The sequence below is a fragment of the Orycteropus afer genome, unplaced genomic scaffold (genome assembly GCF_000298275.1).
Source record: "Orycteropus afer afer isolate SDZICR_OR568_19922 unplaced genomic scaffold, OryAfe1.0 scaffold00144, whole genome shotgun sequence".
In the NCBI taxonomy this organism is placed as follows: Eukaryota; Metazoa; Chordata; class Mammalia; order Tubulidentata; family Orycteropodidae; genus Orycteropus; species Orycteropus afer.
The window spans coordinates 1,409,369-1,429,790 of NW_006921731.1; the positions used below are offsets into that span (position 1 = coordinate 1,409,369).

The window sequence follows — 20,422 nt, forward strand, 5'->3', positions numbered from 1 at the left end:
TAACTACAGGGAGGAAGTGGGAAGAGAGGTGTTACATTGTGGGGAATTGCAGTCAATGTCATTAAACAAAATGTGTATGAACTGTGGTATGGAAAATGAATTTGTTCTGTAAACTTACACCCAGATCACAAAAAAATAAATAAATAAATACTCCCCACCCCCATTAAAAAGCTATCCATGTCCTAATCCCCAGAATCTGTCAATGTTACCTGCTCTGAAAAAAGGATCTTTACAGATGCGATATCTACAATTTGTTATCATTCACACAGTCAAATTCCTTTGCATAGTCAATAAAACACAGATGAATGTCTTTTGGGCATTCTCTGCTTTCAGTCAAGATTGATCAATGACTGACCTCGTTCCACATCCTCTTCTGAATCAAACTTTAATTCCTGGCAGTTTCCTGTTGATGTACTGATGCAAATGTTTTCGAATAATCTTAAGCAAAATTTTACTTGCATATGATATTAATAATATTATTCTATAATTTCCGTATTCTGTTGGATCACCTTTCTTTGGAGTGGGCACAAATATGGATCTATTCCTGTAGGTTGGCCAGGTAGCTGTCTTCCAAATTTCTTGGCATAAACAAGTAAGCACTTAAAGCATTGCATCTATTTGTTGAAACATCTCAATTAGTATTCCATCAATTCCTGGAGCCTGGTTTTTCCTGAATTTCTTCAGTGCAGCTTGGACTTCTTCCTTCAATACCATCACTTCTAGATTACATACTAACTCCTGAAATGGCTGAACATCAACCAATTCTTTTTGATACAGTGACTCTATATATTCCATCTTCTCTTGATGTTTCCTGCATCATTCAATATTTTGCCCATAGAATCATAATTTGGGTTTAGCTTTTTTTCTTCAGTTCTTTCAGTTTGAAAAATGTGAGTGCATTCTTTCCCTTTGATTTCCCAACACCAGGTTTTTGGTTTTCTAATTCCAGGTCTTTGCACATTTCATTATAACACGTTGTCTTCTCGAGCTGCCCTTTGCAATCTTCTGTTCAGCTCTTTTTATTTCATCATTTTTTTCTATTTGCTTTAGCTACTTTCTATTGAAGAGAAAGTTTCAAAGTCTCTTCTCACATCCATTTTGGTCTTTTCTGCCTTTCCTGTCTTTTTAATGACCTTTTGCTTTCTTCAGTATGATGTTCTTGATGTCATCCCACAACTCATCTGGTCTTTGGTCATTGGTGTCCAATACGTCAAATCTATTCTTCAGATGGTCTCTAAATTCAGGTGGGATATAATCAAGGTCGTATTTTGGCTCTTGTAGATTTATTTTAATTTTCTTCAGCTTCAATTTGAACTTGAACTTACATATGAGCAATTAATGGTCTGTTCCACAGTCAGCTCCTAGCCTAGTTTTGACTGATTGCAGTATAGTAAATTACCTGGTATGGCTTTTCTAGCCATTGTTGTTGTTATTGTTATTTGCCCTCGAGTCAGCCCTGACTCATAGCCATAAGTCTTTGTAAACTCAGTGGTGGAATTTGCCGTGAGCAACTGAGGAGCTCCTGATTGTAAAAATCATCCACCTGGGGTATTTCTGTTGTGAGCAGCACAAAGTAATATTCTGGGAAGTTCACTCTCTCTCTCAGGTGCCTAGAATTCTGGTGTTATGATTGGCTAGTTTGACCACTCTGCCAGGCTCATAAGGAGGCCTCCTAGAGGCAGAAGTCTCTCTGACTGCTGGCTGAGAAGGACATGCTGCTGAAAGAGACATGTGCTCCTGAGAGACACGCACTGCTGGGAAAGAGACGCAAGAGACACGCATTGCTGACTGAGACACCAAGGAACACGCATTGCTGGGAGAAAGAGTGAGAGGCTGTTGGCCGAGAGAAGGTGGGTTGAGAGAGACTGAGTGTTTTACCTGAACTTGAATTGTAGCCTGGTGCTTCCCTAATAAACCCCATAATCTGTGAGTTCTGTGTGGCCACTGCAGTGAATTATCGAACTCAGTGGAAAGGTGGTGAGTGCTGCAGGAGGAACAGTTGGTCAGGGTTAGTGAAAGGGCTAGAGGGAGGCAGCATGTCTGGCCTGGCAGGAATAGGCCTTGGGCTACTGATGGTGATTCTGTCTTCCTCTTGTGTGGTTAGAGGAGGTCAGAAGATGCAGCCTCCCTGCCCCTTTAGCAGTGATGATATTGAACTTCGCCACTGACTTTTTCTACAGATGTAGTAGATTTGATTCCTGTGTATTCTATCTGGGGAGGTCCTCATGTATAGTCACTGTTTGTATTGTTGAAAAAAGGTATTTGCAATGAATAAGTGGTTGGTCTTGCAAAATCCTATCATGTGATCTCCAGCATCTTTTATATCACCAAGACCATATTTTCCAACTACTGATGCTTATTCTTTGTTTTGCATTCCATTCACTGGTAATTATCAATACATCATGATTGCATGTTTGTCGACTTCAGGCTGCAGAAGTTGAAATCTTCAATTTCTTCATCTTCAGCTTTTGTGGTTGGTGCATAAATTTGAATAATAATAGTATTAACTGGTCTTCCCTGTAAGCATACCAATATTATCCTATCACTGACAGCATTGTAGTTCATGCATATGAGGCTACTGAAAATACTGTGGTTTGGGTCAGGCTCACCTTAGTCTTCAAAGTGACATCTTTGTTCTTAAACACTTTAAAGAGGTCTTTTGCAGCACATTTGCTCAGTGCAATATACTGTTTGATTTCTTGACTCCTGCTTCTATAGGCAATGATTGTGGATCCAAGTAAAATGAAATCCTTTACAACTTCAATCTTTCATCTGTTTATCAAGATATTGCTTATTTGTCCAGTTGTGAGGATTTTTTTTTTTTTTTATGTTGAGGTATAATCCATACTGAAGGCTGTAATCTTTGATCTTCATGAAGAAGTGCTTCAAGTCTTCTCTACTTTCAGCTAGTGAGGTTGTATCATCTGCATATCTCAGGTTGTTAATGAGCCTTCCTCCAGTCCTGATGACATGTTTTTCTTTATACGGTCCATTTTCTCAGATTATTTGCTCAGCATACAGATTGAATAAATATGATGAAAGATTCAACCCTAACACATACCTTTCCTATGAAACTCAGTAGAATGTCTGCTTCCTCAACCAAAATGCACCAAATCTTGTCCTGCTGAACTGTGGCACTATAAACACAAGTACAGCACATGTAGCAATGCTGTTTCCAATGTTGGGCTTTTTGCTTTGTTGCTGGCAGTGGTCCCACCTCTATAGCGTCCCTGTCTCCTTTCATGTCAGATAGAACTGGGCTCCAGTCCTGGCTATATCATTACTAAAGATCTGACCTTGTGTGAGTTGTGCTTCATCCCTTTAAGCTTAAAAGAGCAATAAGTCCATTCCTCAAAGAGTTCTTGTTTGGATTGAAAGAGATGATGACTATAAAGCACAAAGATCAGTCTTGAGCACATGTGGAATACTTGGTATTTTACCAACATTGGTAAAACTGTGTGTATAGTAACAGTAAATAGATACTAACACTCTATGGCCTCTCCCATAGCTAAGGCTCTGTGGCAGTGATTTCAGCTACTCAAAGCCCTTTTATCTGGATTCCAGTATAAGAACCTGCTCATAAGGTACTCATAACTTGATAACTTGCCCATGGCTCATATGCTGACATATGCTCCTTCTCTTTTAACCTGCCTACTTCCTTTCCACCAATGGGTGGGTGAGGAGGAAGTGATCATAGTGGTTGAAGGTGGAGATATGAGCTCTGGGGCAAATTGCCTCAGTTGACTTCCAGTTCTACCACTTACTCAACCATGCAAGCCCAGAAGGTTATCTGTCCCCATTTACAAAGCAGGGTAACAACAGCCCTGCCTCTTTGGACTGTCTAGGTGACTCCATGAGCTTAGTGGTGTCACTAGGGTTGGTTTCAATGTGTGGTGGGTGGAGTGGCCTGCAGCTCCTTCCCCTCACATTGGCTAAGAGGGAGATTCCCCTCTCTGCACAATGGCAAGTGCCATGGTCCACCCACCCATATCTGATTGGCCAGTGACAGGAGAAGGGATGCCAGCAAGTTACCACACTGGGTAACAGGTAATACCAACTCTAGTGACCACTGCCTTGTCGGCCTCCCACCCAATGCTGCGGGACCCTGGGGTCATTTTGGTGTCACCACTCTGGACAGTGTCAGTGGGTGTGGTCCACATCCCTGCAACCCACTAGTGAGGCCACTGCATGAGCTCTTGCTTTAGATGCTCTCAGCTCAGTGTCTTGTGCATAGTGGGTGGATCCTCAGCAAGTGTTACCACCTCCATGTGCCCCCCATCCCCACCCCTATGTTTTCCACTCCTATAGCAATTCTGCAAGATAATCAATCAGTATCAAATCTGGGGCCCAGTGAAATCTCGGGGTTTTCCCAAGAGAAGATAGGCCTATTTGATGAACTTAAGGTTACTCTCTTATTTTCAGCTTGGGAAAAAAATAGACAATTGATTTCCTGTTTCTATATACAGATTATATTCGTCATCTTGACCTATCTGGGCACATTTGCTTCTAAGGGACATTCAAGAGAATAGACAGTACAAAGGCAGACAGAAGCATGGCATCTTACTGTAACCTAGATAAGAAACAGCAAAAGAAATCGCTGCAACTGTTCCTTCCTCCACCCTGACTAGCATGCGCTAGAATTTCCCTATTTTATTATTGTATTTCTGTCTGGCAATCAACCAGTATCACATTTGCTTTAGGGTTATTGCCTCTTATCTTTAATTGCTGATCAAAGTTCTCCTTTTTTTTTTTTAGTCGTTAGCTACAAGAAATAATTGAGACTCCTTAGCCTGAAAATAGTTTTCTAGACTCAACCTATCTGGAGTATCAAGTCACTTTTGGAATGTTACTAATACCAGCTAACATTTAACAAAGTGGTTACTTGGTGCCAAGGAGCACTGGTAGTACAGTGGTTAAGGAATTTGGCTGCTAACCAAAAAGTTAGCAAATTGAACCCACTAGCCGTTCCGCAGGAGAAAGATGAGGCAGTCTGCTTCTGGAAAGATTTACTGCCTTGGAAACCCTATGGGACAGATCTATTCTGTTCTATAGGGTTGCTATGAATCAGAATCAACTCAATGGCAGTAAGTTTGGTTTGCTATTACTTGGTGCCAGCAATGAGGTGTGTAGTTCCCTACCCCAACTTGGTAAGGTAGGTTCCATTATTATCCCCATTTTACAGATAAAGAAACTGAGGCACAGAGAGGCAAAGTACTTTTCTTGCTACAAAGTGACAGATGTGGAATTTAAATACAGACTAGTCTAATGCAAAAGCCCATGCATGCTCCTCTCAACCACTGCTGGCCCCGGCTTCAAGAACTACATCTTTGGTTCAACAATCAGAAGACTGTGGGAGAGCAGAAGTAAGGCTGGGCTCCAGGGGAGAAGTGGTGAGAATGGAGATGTGGGCATGAATAGCGGTCATCTTGTAGGGAAAACATCCACCGTCATTTGCCAGCTGCTCCCTAAGCACTTCCTCTGTACCAGCCCGCTCCTTCCCTCCCCATCCCAGGCAGGAAGGGATGAGATAAATCTGAAATGGTCTGAAGGCTTTGGGTTAGCAGTGTGTGTGGTGGTTAGTGCCAAGAGTTTTCAAATCACACAGTTCAAATGGCAATTTGGGCCTGCCACTTCCTTGCTGTGTGACCTCAGTCAAAAAACTTTCCCTCTCTATGCTTCAGACTCCATGGGACAAAGCAACAGATCAGTGGCTGAAAAAGGAAAGAGTTAGCAGGGTGGGAAAGAACCCTCACCTCCCACTGCACTGGCACTATACAGGTTCATTTAATTTTCACAACAACATCTGGCGATGAGAGCCCGCTATGCACAGACTAAGGTCTATCAGGAGCACAGGATGAGACTGCCAGGCACCCCCACAGAGCATTCAGGACTACATGTGGTGGGGTTCTGGGCCTCTAGAATGACAATACCTGGGAAGGCAGCCGGCTGCTCCTGTGCATCTGTGGTGTTCCTCGCAGAAGCTTCCAAAGGCCTTCCCGGCTTCACAGTCTCCGGGAAGGGAATAGGAGACTTGAGTTCAGGAACTGATTTCCCTGAAAACAAGGTGGAAAAAAGAGAATTTTATTTTATTTAGTGAAGTGGGTCATCCATCAACAGGGTGAGTCTAGAAGCCAGATACCTGGTTCTAATCCTGACTCTGCCTCAAATTCACTCTGTGCCTTGGGCCTCAGCCTCCCCATCTGTAAAACGCAGTGGTCGGAAACGACAAACTCTTGTGATCGGAGTCTGACATTCTGAGTCAGAAACACCTGGCTTCTAATTCTACTAGCTGTGTGAACTTACACAAGTCATTTCCCTTCTCTGAGCCTCAGTGCCCTCACCCATGAAATGAGGAGATGATGATGCGGATGACATTTGCTGACTTCCCCCAGGGCTGTTGGGAGGGGGAACTTGAGATGTCAGAAGTAAAAGGGTTTACAAGATTAGAAAGTTCCCTGAACATATGAGGAAGTTCAAAGCCCCGTTAGCCCCTACTCACAATCCTAAATATATAGCTTCCCCTTCTAGCACATAAACGTGTGTATCCTTCCCCATTTTACAGATAAAACCTTCAAAAATAACGACCCTGTCTGCAGGGCACTGACTGCACCAGCCAAGGATCAAGTGCCAAGACGCTGTGAGAACTTCGTGTTTGCTGAGCTGGCCTATGGATGGAGCAGGCCACTTTCAGCCCAGGCTGCCTCCAGACGCCGTGTCAGAACTCATTTTCCCAAATGCAAACCTGGCCATTCCACTTCCCAGCTTTAAGCCCTCATGACTCTCCGTTATCTGGATAAAGTCCAGACTTCTTAGCCCAAATCCTTCCATCCCTCTATTGCCTCCCAAAAATACCCTAAGTTTTCCAGTGCAGCATTCAAGGTCCTTCACCCTCTAGTGGTTTAGGGAAGGCTCAGAGATTGCTATTCTTCCAAAGTTCCTCACATTACTCCAGTGCGGAGCCACGTGTGAGTAGCACAAAAGTGGGGCACTGAAAGTCCCAGGGATGCTGCTGACTTGCTTCATGACACCAGCACATCTGATAAAGAAAGGATGTAATGTCATGAGCTGTGAGTTTCCAATAATATATAATCTGTCAGGTAAACTGTGTCTCTCTAAAAAAAATAAAAAATAAAAAAAAAACAGCCATTACAGTGGGCCCTAGCTTTTCAGACACAAGTGTTAGGACTAAAACAATACCAGTAAGCCCTACATTTAGCATGGTACTGTACTTAGATGGTACTATACAGGTTTATTTAATTTTTACAGTATCTGGTGATGAACAGAGTGATCTGTGTTTTATTTTTTAGAATATCGAGATTCAGACAGGAAAAATGCCTTGTCCCAAGTCAAACAGCTAATAACATACAACCCTGAGGCTTGTTTCACTGTCCTGTTGTCCGGCTGAGACAGAATTGCTCCAGCCACCACTGTCATCACCACCAATCCTCAGCCCTGACTCCCCTTTGAGAATAAAAGGGCGTGACACTCTGATTTCCCTGGGCCAAAAACACATGAGAATTGGCTAGAGGGATGCACAAAAATAACAATGAAGCTGAATGAAGGGGATGATGAGTGACTTTCTCGTTATATTTCTTTTACTCTCACTAACATAGGAGCTCTGGTAGCATAGTGTCTAAGGCATTTGACTGCTAACCAGAAGGCTGGCTGTTCAAACCCACCAGCCACTCCTTGGAAGGAAAAGGTTGGGCAATCTACTTTTGTAGTGATACTGCCTCAGAAACCCAAGGAGGGGTCGCTATGAGTCAGGTCTGACGCAACAGCACATAACAACTCACTAACATATTACTCTTTTCAATAAAACTATCTTACAAAAAAAGGAGATTAGCTGTTTATAGAGCACAGGCTCTGAAATGGAAACCAGCCTCATCACTTCCTGGCTGTGTTGACTTTGGACAAGTTTTATAATGACTGTTGAAAGTAGGGAGTCCCTGGGTGGCGCAAATGGTTAAACTCAACTATTAACCAAAAGGTTGGTGATTTAAACCTACCCAGACACATCTCAGAGGAAAGGCCTGGCAATCTGCTTTAGAAGGGCCACAGCTTTGAAACCCACAAAGCACAGTTCTACTCTGCAACACAGTTCAACTCTGTAGCTATGAGTTGGAAAGAAATTGGTTTGGTTTTGTTGTTCTTTCTTTCTTTTTTTTTTTTTTTTAGTAGGAGGCAAAAACCCTTAACTCAAAATATAGGAACAATATAGGAACATTATTGTTACTGTTAGGAGCTCTGGTGGGATAGTGCCTAAGGCATTTGACTACTAACCAGCAGGCTGGCGGTTCAAACCCACCAGCTACTCCTCAGAAGGAAGATGGAGCAATCTACTTTCATAGAAATACTACCTTGGAAACCCAAGAAGGGGTCACCATGAGTTGGATCTGACTCGACAGCAGTGCGAGTTTTTTTTTTTTTTTAATTATTATTATTGCTATTGTTATTATTCTTCTTATTATTTTTTTTTTAATTATTATTATTGCTATTGTTATTATTCTTATTATTATAGTTTCAAAATTGTAGTAATTTCTTAAATAGCCCACATACTGGGGATAAGGAGAGAAGGATAAGAGTGTTTTAGTTTTCAATGAATATAATTTAGAATTTCTTTTTCTTAATTTGTAGATTTTTTCACTTTTTTATAAAATATTTTAGATACAACTTCATATATGTTGAGAAAAAAAGCCTGAAAATATACACCAAAATGTTAACAATGACTCTTTCTGCGTAGCGCAATTATCAGTGACTTTATATCGTTTGTTTGTTTCTGGTTTATTCATATTGTAATCATGATCATGTATTATTTGTAAAGCATGTTTAAGAAAAAATCACAAGGTAGCTAACATAATAAAGTAATGGGCAATCTTCCATGCTGGAGAGCACGGCATTTCCCTGGGGGCCGTCCAACCAATAGGAGTAAGCAGGATATCCATGAACCAGCCCTTCACTAGACTCAGACGCAAGGCACTTTTATTTTTTACCAACTATTGTCCAAGATGCATTCCAAGTATTTTCACCAGTATCTTCACTACAGCCTGGAAGTATTAAGATGAGGAAACTGAGACTCAGGGAGGGATAAAGGGAAGAAAAGGGGGACTGAGGCAGGAGCTGGGGTCCCTACCCAGAACCAAGGTAGAGAGGTCAGAGCTGTGGGCAAAATTCACATCCCAACACAGGGCCTTTGGAGGACATCCATGTCACATCTCCCCACCTGGGGTGTTAAATATTTCAGAAGGGCATTTCATGGACCACACAACCCCCACTATACCTCCCATCAGGCTGAGGCCTCTTGGGCAACAACTCAGGTCCTGAAAGGGGTTCTTCCCTAACAGCCTTGCTGGCAGGATTCGTGAAGTCACTCATCTTTGCTTAAGTAACACACTGCCTTTCACAAGTCCTGGGAGAAGAACAAACAGTCCTTATACAACACTGTAGCAGGAGCAATTGCAGTGTGAGTGCTGAGCTATGGGGTGATGAGAGGTGCCACTCCCACGGGTGTGCTGAGTAAAAACTGGGCCCCTGCTGACCAAGGGGAAGGGGCATCCCATGCAGCTTCCCCACCACCAGCTCTCCACAAACTGCCCCAGGCGGGACCCCTGACTCCTGGAGAGATTCCATCTTCCTCACAGGGCCACATCAATAGCATTTGCATGACCTCTGTGTAGGAAGCAAAAGGGCTAAGGTGGCTCATCTGTGTGGGCAGCTGGGCCTGGCCAAGAGCTCCCCTTGCCAGCCTGCTAGGCTTTCCGGGGTGGAGACTCCAAACAGTATTTCCTATAGAGCCCAGGCCCAGAACCATAGGAAATGCCCCTGTTGAACCCACTTTCCAAAGGTCCCAACTGCACCCAGAACTGCCTGTAGCCCAGGAGGAAAAGGCCCTTCTCCCCATGTAAGACCATCTGGATCTGTTTCCTCATCAATGGAATGAGGATGATAATCTCAGTCCTACCTAACCTCAGTGCCCTATTCCTGATGACTTTCTCCTTTCCTCGGTATGAACTTTTACCTCCGGTCAAGACAAGAGTTGGAACATCAAGGTTACCAGCCCACTTGCAGCTGACCTCTGTGGCCCTCTATCCCTGCGTAATATAAAAGGTTCCATTATGCTTTCATCTTGAGGAGGGCCCAGCTTTTCTGTTTCTTGGGCTTTCCACAGTGACACAAAGCAGCATGTGCATCACACACACGCTGTGGGGGTGGGGGAAGAAATATGGAGGGAGGAGTTCTACAGCCTATGCTGTCAGCACATTTCAGCTGACACTCACCTTCCCACCCAAGATGCACCTAGTCACACTCCAGGGGCCACACCCAGCCACAGATGTCAGCTGACAGCACCCAATGTCAGGCCCACAATGACACCATGATGAAAAGTTTCATTTCCTGTGAAACCCCGGTTTCAGCATGCTTTGGGTTTTTATATATTTTAAAAAACAAATAATAAATACTATTTATAAACATTAAAAACCTTCATTTTCACTGTTGGGTTACTGATGTTTGGCGAGTTGGGTGAGACAGGGCAGGTCATTTCTTGCCTCTCTCCATTGTCAAAACCAGAGGAGGGGGAAATGTGATCCTCTGCCCTACTCCCTCGAACCTGATCTGACAGATAAGAGGTACAATATCTACTCTTTCAGACAGGAACCCCAGAATGATGCTGAAGTAAAAATAGAACAGGCAGGAGAAGGCAAGGCAGCCACAGCGTTGACAAAAAAGGATGTTGGCAAGCCTTCAATCTCGCACAGAGCTTCCTATCTGCCAAGGTAAAGAGTGGGAGTTGGACTGGTTATGTGATTCTTGTTACTGATACACACAACAGCCACACACTTCCAGGACATGTTCTTTTCTCTCTGGGATTAAGTTCTCAAAAGAATTCCACACACAGCTGGTCCCACGGGATCATGAGATCCACAAGAATAGATTTCCTGGGATCATGGGGTAGAACCTACAGCTAGCCTAGAGAAGCTTCCTTCTGGGTTCAAATCCAGCTTCTACATCTCCTAGCCCTGTGCCCAGCTGCATTTGCCTCTTCTGCAGAGAGGCAAAGTAACCAGAATCCCAACTCCCAGGATTATCGTAAGGATTTAGGGGAAAGAGACATGTAAGGCACCCAGCACAGGGCTCTCACCCTAGAGAGAGCATTGTTCCCTCTTTATCCCTGCCCAAGTGTGCAGGTAAAGAGCCTCCATTCCCAACTTGGGGTCTCCGAAGGAAGCCTTATTGTTGTTGTTAGTTGTACTGAGTATTATTCTAACTCATGGAGACCTACTGTGCATACAGCAGAGCTGCTTGATAGGGTTCAAAGCTGTGACCTTTTATAGAAGCCAACTGCCAGGTCTTTCTGCCAAGGTGCCAGAAAGGGCTCAAACTGCTAACTTTTTAGTTAGTAATCAAGTGTTTAACCGTTTGCACCCTCCAGGGACTCCAAAGCAAGCATTAGAGGTAGAAAGCTATTTTCAGTATTTTAAGATCTCTAACGGAAACTATGGACAGAAGACTGGGCAATCTACTTCCATAAAGACTTACTGCCTCAGAAACCCAATGGTGGTCACTATGAGTCAGAATTGACTCAGTGGCAGTGGGTTTGTTTGTTTTTAATAGAAACTGTGACTCTACGTTGAGGTGTTACGGATTGAATTTTGTCCCACTGAAAAAAAAATGACACCAACTGTAAAAATGGTGTAGTGGCAGCATCAGACCCCCTCATCTAACTTCATAAGTGGGTTGTTGTTGTTGTTGTTGTTGTTTGCCGTCAAGTCGGCCCTGACTCATAGCGACCCCTCCTTGGGTTTCTGAGGCAGTATCACTACGGAAGTAGGATTGCCCAACTTTTCTTCCGAGGAGTGGCTGGTGGGTTTGAACCACCAGCCTTCTGGTAAGCAGTCAAGTGCCTTAGGCACTATGCTACCAGAGCTCCTTCATAAGTGGGTAGGAGGATCATTATCAGCATCAACAGCCCAAGGCAGATTCCTATGAGGCAGAGGTCAAACATACCCCCAACTTCCAACATTTTTGTTACCAATTCTGACACTAGCCATCCCTCCATGGCATTCTCAACTTCTCTGCTGGATTCAGTAATTTATTGAAATGGCCAGACAAAACTCACAGACAATACATGATCATGGGTTTGTCAGGGAAGTAATAAACTGCCATCGAGTCAATTCTGACTCATAGTGACCCTTCAGGACAGAGTAGAATTGCCCCACAGGGTTTCCAAAGCTGTAAATCTTTACAGAAGCAGACTACCTCATCCTTCTTCCACAAAACAGCTGGTGGGTTCAAGCTGCCAACCTTTTGGTAGGCAGCCAAATGCTTTAACCACTGTACCACCAGAACTCCTTATTAGGGAATTAACAGGTTACAAATCAGGATCAGAAATGACTCAGGATACAGTTCTTCACTCAGGGCAGCTTCTCAGCCATGCCCACAGGCAGGCCTCTCTCTCTCTCTCTGCTTCTTGGTCTGGTCTCTGCCCTGCTCCTTACAGATAGCTATACAGATACACAGGTGTGGTGTAGTAAATTACCTGGCATGGCTTTTCTAGCCATAAGTCTTTGTAAACTCAGTGGTAGAATTTGCTGTGATCAACTGAGGAGCTCCTGATTGTTAACATTATCCACCTGGGGTATTTCTGTTAAGCGTGGCAAAAAGCAATGTTCTGGGAAGTTCATTCTCTCTCAGGTGTTTAGAATTCTGATATTATGGCTGGTTAGTTTGGCCACTCTGCCAGGCTCAAAAGGAGCCCACCTAGAGGCAGAAGGAGTCTCTCTGATTGCTGGCTGAGAAAGATGTACTGCTGAGAAAAACACTCTCCTGAGAGACACATGCTGCTGAGAAGGAGACACCAAGAGACATACGCTGCTGAGAGAGATACTGAGAGAAACTGTTGGCTGAGAGACGGTGGCTGAGAGAGGCTGAGCATTGTCCCTGAACTTGAATTGTAGCCTGGTGCTTTCTTAATAAACCCCATAATCTGTGAGTTCTGTGTGGCCACTGCAGTGAATTATCAAATCCAGCAGATATGTGGTGGGTGCTGCGGCAGGAACAGTTGATGTCAGGGTTGATGAAAGGGCTGGAGGGAGGTGATTCTGTCTTCCTCTTGTAGGCTTAAAGGAGGTCGGAAGATGTGGCCTCCTTGCCCACTTAGCAACAGGGAAATGTTACAAAGCTCTTTTAGCTCTGCTGATAAGTGCTAAGAGGCACCCTACTCCTCCCATAAGCCTTGGCCCAAAGGCACTCAGCTCTTGTTCACTCCTTTCTGTAGGTTACCAAAGCTAGCTCCATAGACAAATGCTCAGAGGTGCCCCACTCTACCAGCAAGCCTCCTGCCTGAAGATTCTCTGCTCTCCTGCCCAAGAGTCAGCATGCCCACTGCAGCCACCTTGCTCTATGGGCTGGGAAGAAGCCCACTGCACCATCTCATGCTGGTCTTCTGGCTTTGCTGTTGCTGTTTTTCTGCTGCTGCTGCTGCTGCTGCTGCTGCTTCTGTCTTGCACCATCTCTAGTGTTACAGCTCTCTCCCTCTCTGTTTCCTGGGTCTAAGAGGTACTCAGCACAGGGACTTTGAGCCCAAAGGACATGTGTTGCTCCTGTCTTATCTTCTTGGTGGTAGTAAGGTCCTTCCTCTGCGCTGAGATTGGTTCTCTTTAAAACTAGCAAGATGGCAAAACTGACCAATGCCCTGGTTAAGGTTCCATATACCTTATTTGCATAGTCCCTTCCCAATAGGGCAAGCACCTTATTTGCATTATTAGCCCACTACAGTGTAGTGAAGTGATTAATATGGCCCTTCTAGCCATAGTTCTCCACTGTATAATGTATTGTAAATCTTACATTCTATGCCTGTTTAAAGGAGCTCTGGTGGTATAGTGCCTAAGGCATTTGACTGCTAATCAGAAGGCTAGTGCTTCAAACCCACCAGCCACTCCGCAGAAGGAAGATGGGGAAATCTACTTCCATAAAGATTTACTGCCTCCCAAACCCAAGAGGGGTCGCTATGAGTCAGAACCGATTCCATGGGAGTGAGTTCAGTTTTTCTGTTTATGCCTGTTTAGGATGGTATGCATCTTGAGTCCCACCTTGCATCTGACCTGCCAATTTGGGTTCGCCAGGCCCTGCAACCAGGTGAGTTATGCAAATCCTCCAGACCTACACATGACCCATGGATTTGGGACTTACAAGCCTCCCAACCTCTACCACCACCTGAGCCATTTCCTATGTTACAGCAAAATACTGAACCCTAAGACAGGAGGGAGAGTACTGAGGGGAGGAGGAGGGTTGATGTTAGAGATGATGGAGTAGTACAGCAGTTTGGAAAAGTCGGACATCTGGGACATCTTTAACCTCAGCCTCATAGGGACCAGCCTTGTGTTAATACTTCCAAAAGAATTTTCCAGTACAGACTGTTCCAATTCCCTGGGTGAGCCATAAGCATCTTGTTTGCCCAGTCCCACCCAATCACTGTGTGGGAATTACAAGACAACATATGGCTTAAAGGACCATATTAAGTAATTCACTGCATTTAAACAAACAAACAAAAAAAAAAAATATGCACTATAAATCCTAACCTCTATGCCTTTAATTATACTCATTTGGGAATGAGTTTTCTGTAATGAGGCAAGATTAGTATAGGGTATGCCTTGAGTCAATGTCTTACAAGAGATAAAAGAAGCAAGCAGAGATGGGAAAAGAGAGATGGCAAGCCACATGAAGAAAGCCCAGGAGCAGAAACTTAGAAGAGACTACAACCCTCCTCTAGAGCCTGTGTGAGGCAGAAAGCCTTTCCTTAGAGCTGGCACGCTGAATTTGGATTTCTACCTTCCTATACTATGAAAAAAATAAATTTTTGTTTGTTAAAGCCACCCACTTGTAGTATTTCTGTTACGTCAGCACTAGATAACTAAGATGGGGGCAGGAGAGATGAGGGGCCTACTTTTACCTGCCTGTGGCCATTCACAGCCAGACTCCACACATGTAGGAGGGTGGCAGCGAGACGTTCTTCTCTCTGCCAGGGCCCCAAAGGATAGAAAGGGATGCCCATGGCTAAGGGGACAAAAAACTTTCTACAGCTTCTAGGGCTATGAGTGCTAAGAAGTTAACATGTTGGTTCTCAGACAATTAAATCAGTCTGGATGGTTCTGAAAGCTTCCCAGAGGAGGCGAGAACCACTGGCTTAATCCAGAGTGATGATGCTGAGAATTGAGTTTCAGGCCTGGGAGCACCAAGCCACGGGGCAGGAGCAGGTTCTGTGAGCCCTCTGTACATCTCATCTGGCTTAGATGATAGGGGTGATTTCTTTTTCTCTCTGCTTTGTATTCTCAAGCTGTCCCACGCTGTTGCCAACAAGTATGGCTCACTTACACCCTGGAACCCACATGAGGAACGCAAAGCAGTCTAGCAGGTTTCAAACCATTAGCATTGTGTGGCAGGTGGACCAGTAGCCTAACTTCTCAAACGTTAGCTTCCTCATCTGACAAATGAGGTTAGTAATTGTGCCCCCTTCCCCACAGAGGTCCCATGAGGATTAAATGAACTACTAGAGGCAAAGCAAGTTCAACAGATATAAACAATTATTATTACAACTGTTGTTGTCATCCCTGACTATTGGTTAGGCTTTGTCCTAAGTGCTTCCCCACACTCCTGGTCTATTTAGCTCAAATAACAGCTCTGGGGAAAAGGCCCAATTGTCATCTCTTGTATGCCTGAAGAAAGTGACACTGAAAGGTACTGTTTGATTTATATTTTGTTTATCTGTGCCCCACTTCCTTACATATAAAGAGTTCTGGTGGCAATAATGCCTACGGCATTTGATTGCTAACCAGAAGATTCAAACCCACCAGGCACTCTGTGAAAGGAAGATTGGGCAATCTACTTCCATAAAGATTTACTGCCTCAGAAACCCAAAGGGGATTGCTGTGAGTCAGAATTGACTCGATGGCAGTGAGTTTGTTTTTTTTTTGTTGTTGTTGTTCTTTGGTGTAGTGCCTAAGGCATTTTACTGCTAACCAGAAGGGGTTGGCAGTTCAAACCCAATAGCCATTTCACGAGGCAAGACTGGGCAATTTACTTCCATAAATATTTACTGCCTCGGAAACCCAAAGGGGGTTGCTGTGAGTTGGAATTAACTCAACGGCAGTGAGTTTGGTTTGGTTTCCCTTACATATAAAGGATTAAAGGAGACTTGTAAACAAATATCCTGCAGTTGGAGAAATCTGATTACCTCGGCATAGTGTGCTGGGCCTTTGGAAGCTTTGGAAGGTTTAGTACAGTGGGAGGGGTGGGGACTCACACTGTTGTTGTTGTTATGTGCTATCAAGTCAGACTGACTCATAGCAACCCCTCCTTGGGTTTCCGAGGCAATATCACTATCAGAAGTAGATTGCCCAACCTTCCTTCCGAGGAGTGGCTGGTGGGTTTGAACCGCCAGCCTTCTGGTTAGCAGTCAAGTGCCTTAGGCACTATGCTACCAGAGCTCCTGGGGACTCACACTAAGAGGAGACTTTTCCTTGGTGAGCACACTTTGGAAATTCCAGCCACTCTGCATGACCATCCAGGTAAACAGTGACGTTATTTATACATTTGTTTTTATTCTTCAGTTGACTCATGTGGTGATCCCTTCTAGAATAAGTGAAAGTGATTTAGTCATCACCAGTGTTTCTGGTGCCAGCTGGCCATCTCAAGGACAAAAATAGCTCTCTGGCTCCTCTCATTCTTTTCCTCTTAATCCCTAGGCTCAGACATCACACCCTATGAAACCACTCAAACATTCCAACTCAAGCTAGACACGAAATTAGGCAAATATGAAGGCATGACTTATCTTCCTAAATGTTCTATCTCTGGTACTCCAGAGGATCTATGCTTCACCAGCTGCTGAAATGACTCATCTTTCCCCATTCATTCAATCATTCATCCCTAACTGTGTTAGGGATCTAGGGATACCATTCATTTTCAAAACTAATGTGGCCTTTACATTAAACCAAACAAATAAATAAAAAAAAACACATTGCTATTGAGTCTATTCCAACTCATAGCAACTTCATGTGCCAACAGTAAAATTGCTCCATAGGGTTTTCTTGGCTGTGATCTTTACAGTAGTAGGATCATCAGGCTTTCTTCCACAGTACCATTGGGTAGGTTGGAACCACCAACATTTAGGTCAGTTGTTGTTGTTGTTGTTTGCCGTTGACTTGGACCCGACTCACAGTGACCCCTCCCTGGGTTTCCGAGGCAGTATCTCTATGGAAGTAGGTTGCCCAACCTTCCTTCCGAGGAGTGGCTGATGGATTTGAACCGCCAGCCTTCTGGTAAGCAGTCAAGTACCTTAGGTACTACGCTACCAGAGCTCCTAAGATAGCTATAGCTATATCTAATTATAAACTGGGAAAAGTTCTATGCTGAATACAAACTTGAGGTGGGGATCTCTAGCAGACCTATTTATATAGAGTGGCCAGGGAAGGCTTCTGTGAGGAGGTACCACTGAAGCAGAGACTCAAAGGATAAGAAAGCTTAGCCAAGGGAAGAATGCAAGGGAGGTGGAAGGGACATGTGTTCCAAGGAGAGAGAACAGCATATGCAAAGATCCTGAGGAAGAAATCAATTTGCTATAGCTCCTGAAATGAAGGATGGCCCCAATGGCTGAACTGAAAGAAAGAAGAGGAAGTGGTACAAATGAGGTCAGAGTTTTGGGGGCAAGGATTAGATAGTATGGGACCTCGTAGGCCATGGCTGGGTATTACAAAACCATTTTGGTTCTCCTGGAATCCAGATTTGGATATCTATATGCCATTCATCTTTAGGTGTCCTTTTGGAGCCTCTAAGGAACTGGTTCCCTGGAGTCACTTTCAGATCAAAAAGTAGCCTAGGAAGGGACTAAGTGAGACTGTTTTGCCTTAGGCATTAGGCTCTTTTGGAAAATTACCTTGTGCAGTAAGTTTTGAGAAGTAGCAACTCCAGGGTCTGACTACAGGCTGTGTTTTAGGATATATGGCATGTCCTCAGTGACTCTGTAACTGACCCTGAAACTGTGCACTGTGCTTTGATGCTATCTCTTAATAAATTAACACAACATTGCTCATATAACCCAGTTTCACTGTCCTCTCTTCCCAACATGCAGTGCAGTGAATTATTTAATATGGTTCTTTGTGACTCTCACCAGATGATCGGGTGGAACTATGCAAATGTGAGGTGCTTGTGGCCCACCAAGGGGACCAGATAGCTTGTTAACAAAGTAAACAAGGTACATGGGACCCTTGTGTGGATGGGACCCTGGAAATAGGTCTATGGAACCTGTTTTGGTTACCTAGTACTGCTCTGGGAGCTCGGTGGCTCAGTGCTTAAGGCATGTGACTACTAACCAGAAGGCTAGTGGTTCAAACCCACCAGCCACTCCTCGGAAAGAAGCTCGAGCAATCTACTTCCATAGTGATACTGCCTTGGAAACCCAAGGAGGGGGTCGCTTGAGTCAGATCTGACTCGATGGCAGTAAGTTAGTATTGCTCTGATAGGAATATACCACAAATGGGATAGCTTTAACAAACAGGAGTTTATTTTCTTACAGTTTAGAGTCTTTAAGTCTGAGTTCAAAGCACCAGGCTCTAGGGCTGGGTGAAAGCCCCTCAATCTTGGACTTCAGCTTTGCCTCCTGCTCCTGGCCCACTGAAGCTAGAAGCTTTTCTTCACTCAGACAAGCTGCTGGCTGCTGAGGCTGACAAACCCAAGGTTGACAAGTAAAAAGGCACAGTCCCAATGTTACCAAACAACACAGCAGGCCACTAATTCAAGTCCATTGTAAGTCCCAAGGTCGGCAGAGCGTGCTGAACGATGACTTGACTACATGCAGGGTTCAAGCGTGCCATACACTAAAGAGAGACCATTCCCAAAGCTGCTTCTTATATACAGGACGGGACCACATCCCTGAAGCAGCTACTCAGCTGCTTGTGGTAGATACTACCACGGAGTTGACTGCTAATCTTATCGTGGGGAATAACTACGACCAGCTGCCCAGACACTCAACCAGGCCCAGACAAGTTGGCATACAACCTTAACTACCACAGAACCCTAAAGTGGGGATTGGTCAGTTTTGCCATCTTGCTAGGCTTAAAATGAACCATCCTAGAGTCCAAAAAGGGGATCTCACTGCCATCAAGAAAGAACCAGAAATGAAAGTCATCCTTTGACCTGAGATCCCTGCACTGTACCTCCTTGGCAGAGAGCGGCAGAGACAACAGCAGCAGAGGTAGCAGAACCAAGAAACCAGCATGAGACAGAGCAGTGGGCTTGCTGGCCCCCAGAGCAAGAAAGTAGAGCACTTCCATGCAGAAGGCTTACTGGCAGAGTGGGGTACACCTATCAGCAAAGCTAAAAGAACTTTGTAACACTTGCCTGAGCAAAGCAGAGGCCAGGGCAAAAGGCCAAAGAGAGACGTGTACTGGCATGGTCGTGGGGAGACTGTCCTGATCAAAGAACTCTATTCTGAGTATTCCTGAACCTCAATTGTAACCTCTTACTTCCATAATAAACCCCATAATTGTAAGTACTGTCTGTGAGTTCTGTGTGACCACATCAACAAATTATTGAATTCAGTATAGAAGTACAAAGTGCCATGGGAAGGATGGATGATGTTAGTATTGGTGTCAGGGTGGCAGCATGTCTGACCTCCGCCTCGTAGGAATCATGTTGCTGATGTTGCTGCTGGTGATTCTGTCTTCCACTCATGAAGTTAGAGGAGGGCAGAAGATGCTGTCACCATGCCCTTTTCACACAGCACCTTCTCTACCCTATATGTTCAGGTATACATTGCCTGATCCAAGTCATATCTACTCACAATAAATATATTGTTACATTAATTTTTGATATTTCTCTGTACATTTTGGCTTTTGATGGGTAATACCTAATCATGAACCCCTTTGAACTGAGGTCTCCTATAACATAGACAAAAATCCAAATATCCATTTGTTCTCTCTCATATCCCAGCCTCCCTTGGATTAGATTGGGGCCATGTGGCTGGTTCTGGCCAATGGATTTTAAGTGGAAATTTTATCTGTCACTTCCTGGATGGAGCAATTAAGAAGTAGTGAACCTCTCCACCCCTTTCTTCCCCAGCCACACTGATCTGGGAGGCCATGTGTTCCAAATTCCATACATAGCCAGAGGAGCTTCTGACCCATACTGGACTTTACATGAATGAGTAATCCATCTTTGTTGTGTTGAACCACTGAGATTTCATGGCTTATCTGTTACTGCAGCATAACATAGCCCATCCTGATTAATGGAGTCCCAGGGTGGTATAAACGCTCAGGAGCTAACCAAACGGTTAGAGGCTTGAGTCCACTCAGAGGTACTTGTGATGGTTGGAGCTGTGTGTCAACTTGGCTGGACCCCAGTTCTGTGTGGTTGTTCCCATGATGGGATCAGA

The 20,422-nt window shown here is 44.3% G+C and overlaps 1 protein-coding gene across 1 annotated transcript in view; it reads right to left on the reverse strand.

Annotated features, from left to right (window-relative positions):
* IRAK2 (interleukin 1 receptor associated kinase 2) overlaps positions 1-20,422 on the reverse strand; it is a 119,556-nt gene that overhangs the window by 44,660 nt on the left and 54,474 nt on the right. The window contains exon 3 of the mRNA XM_007945858.1: positions 5,931-6,053. Coding sequence (XP_007944049.1) covers positions 5,931-6,053 — 123 coding nt within the window. The remainder of the gene's footprint in view (positions 1-5,930; positions 6,054-20,422) is intronic.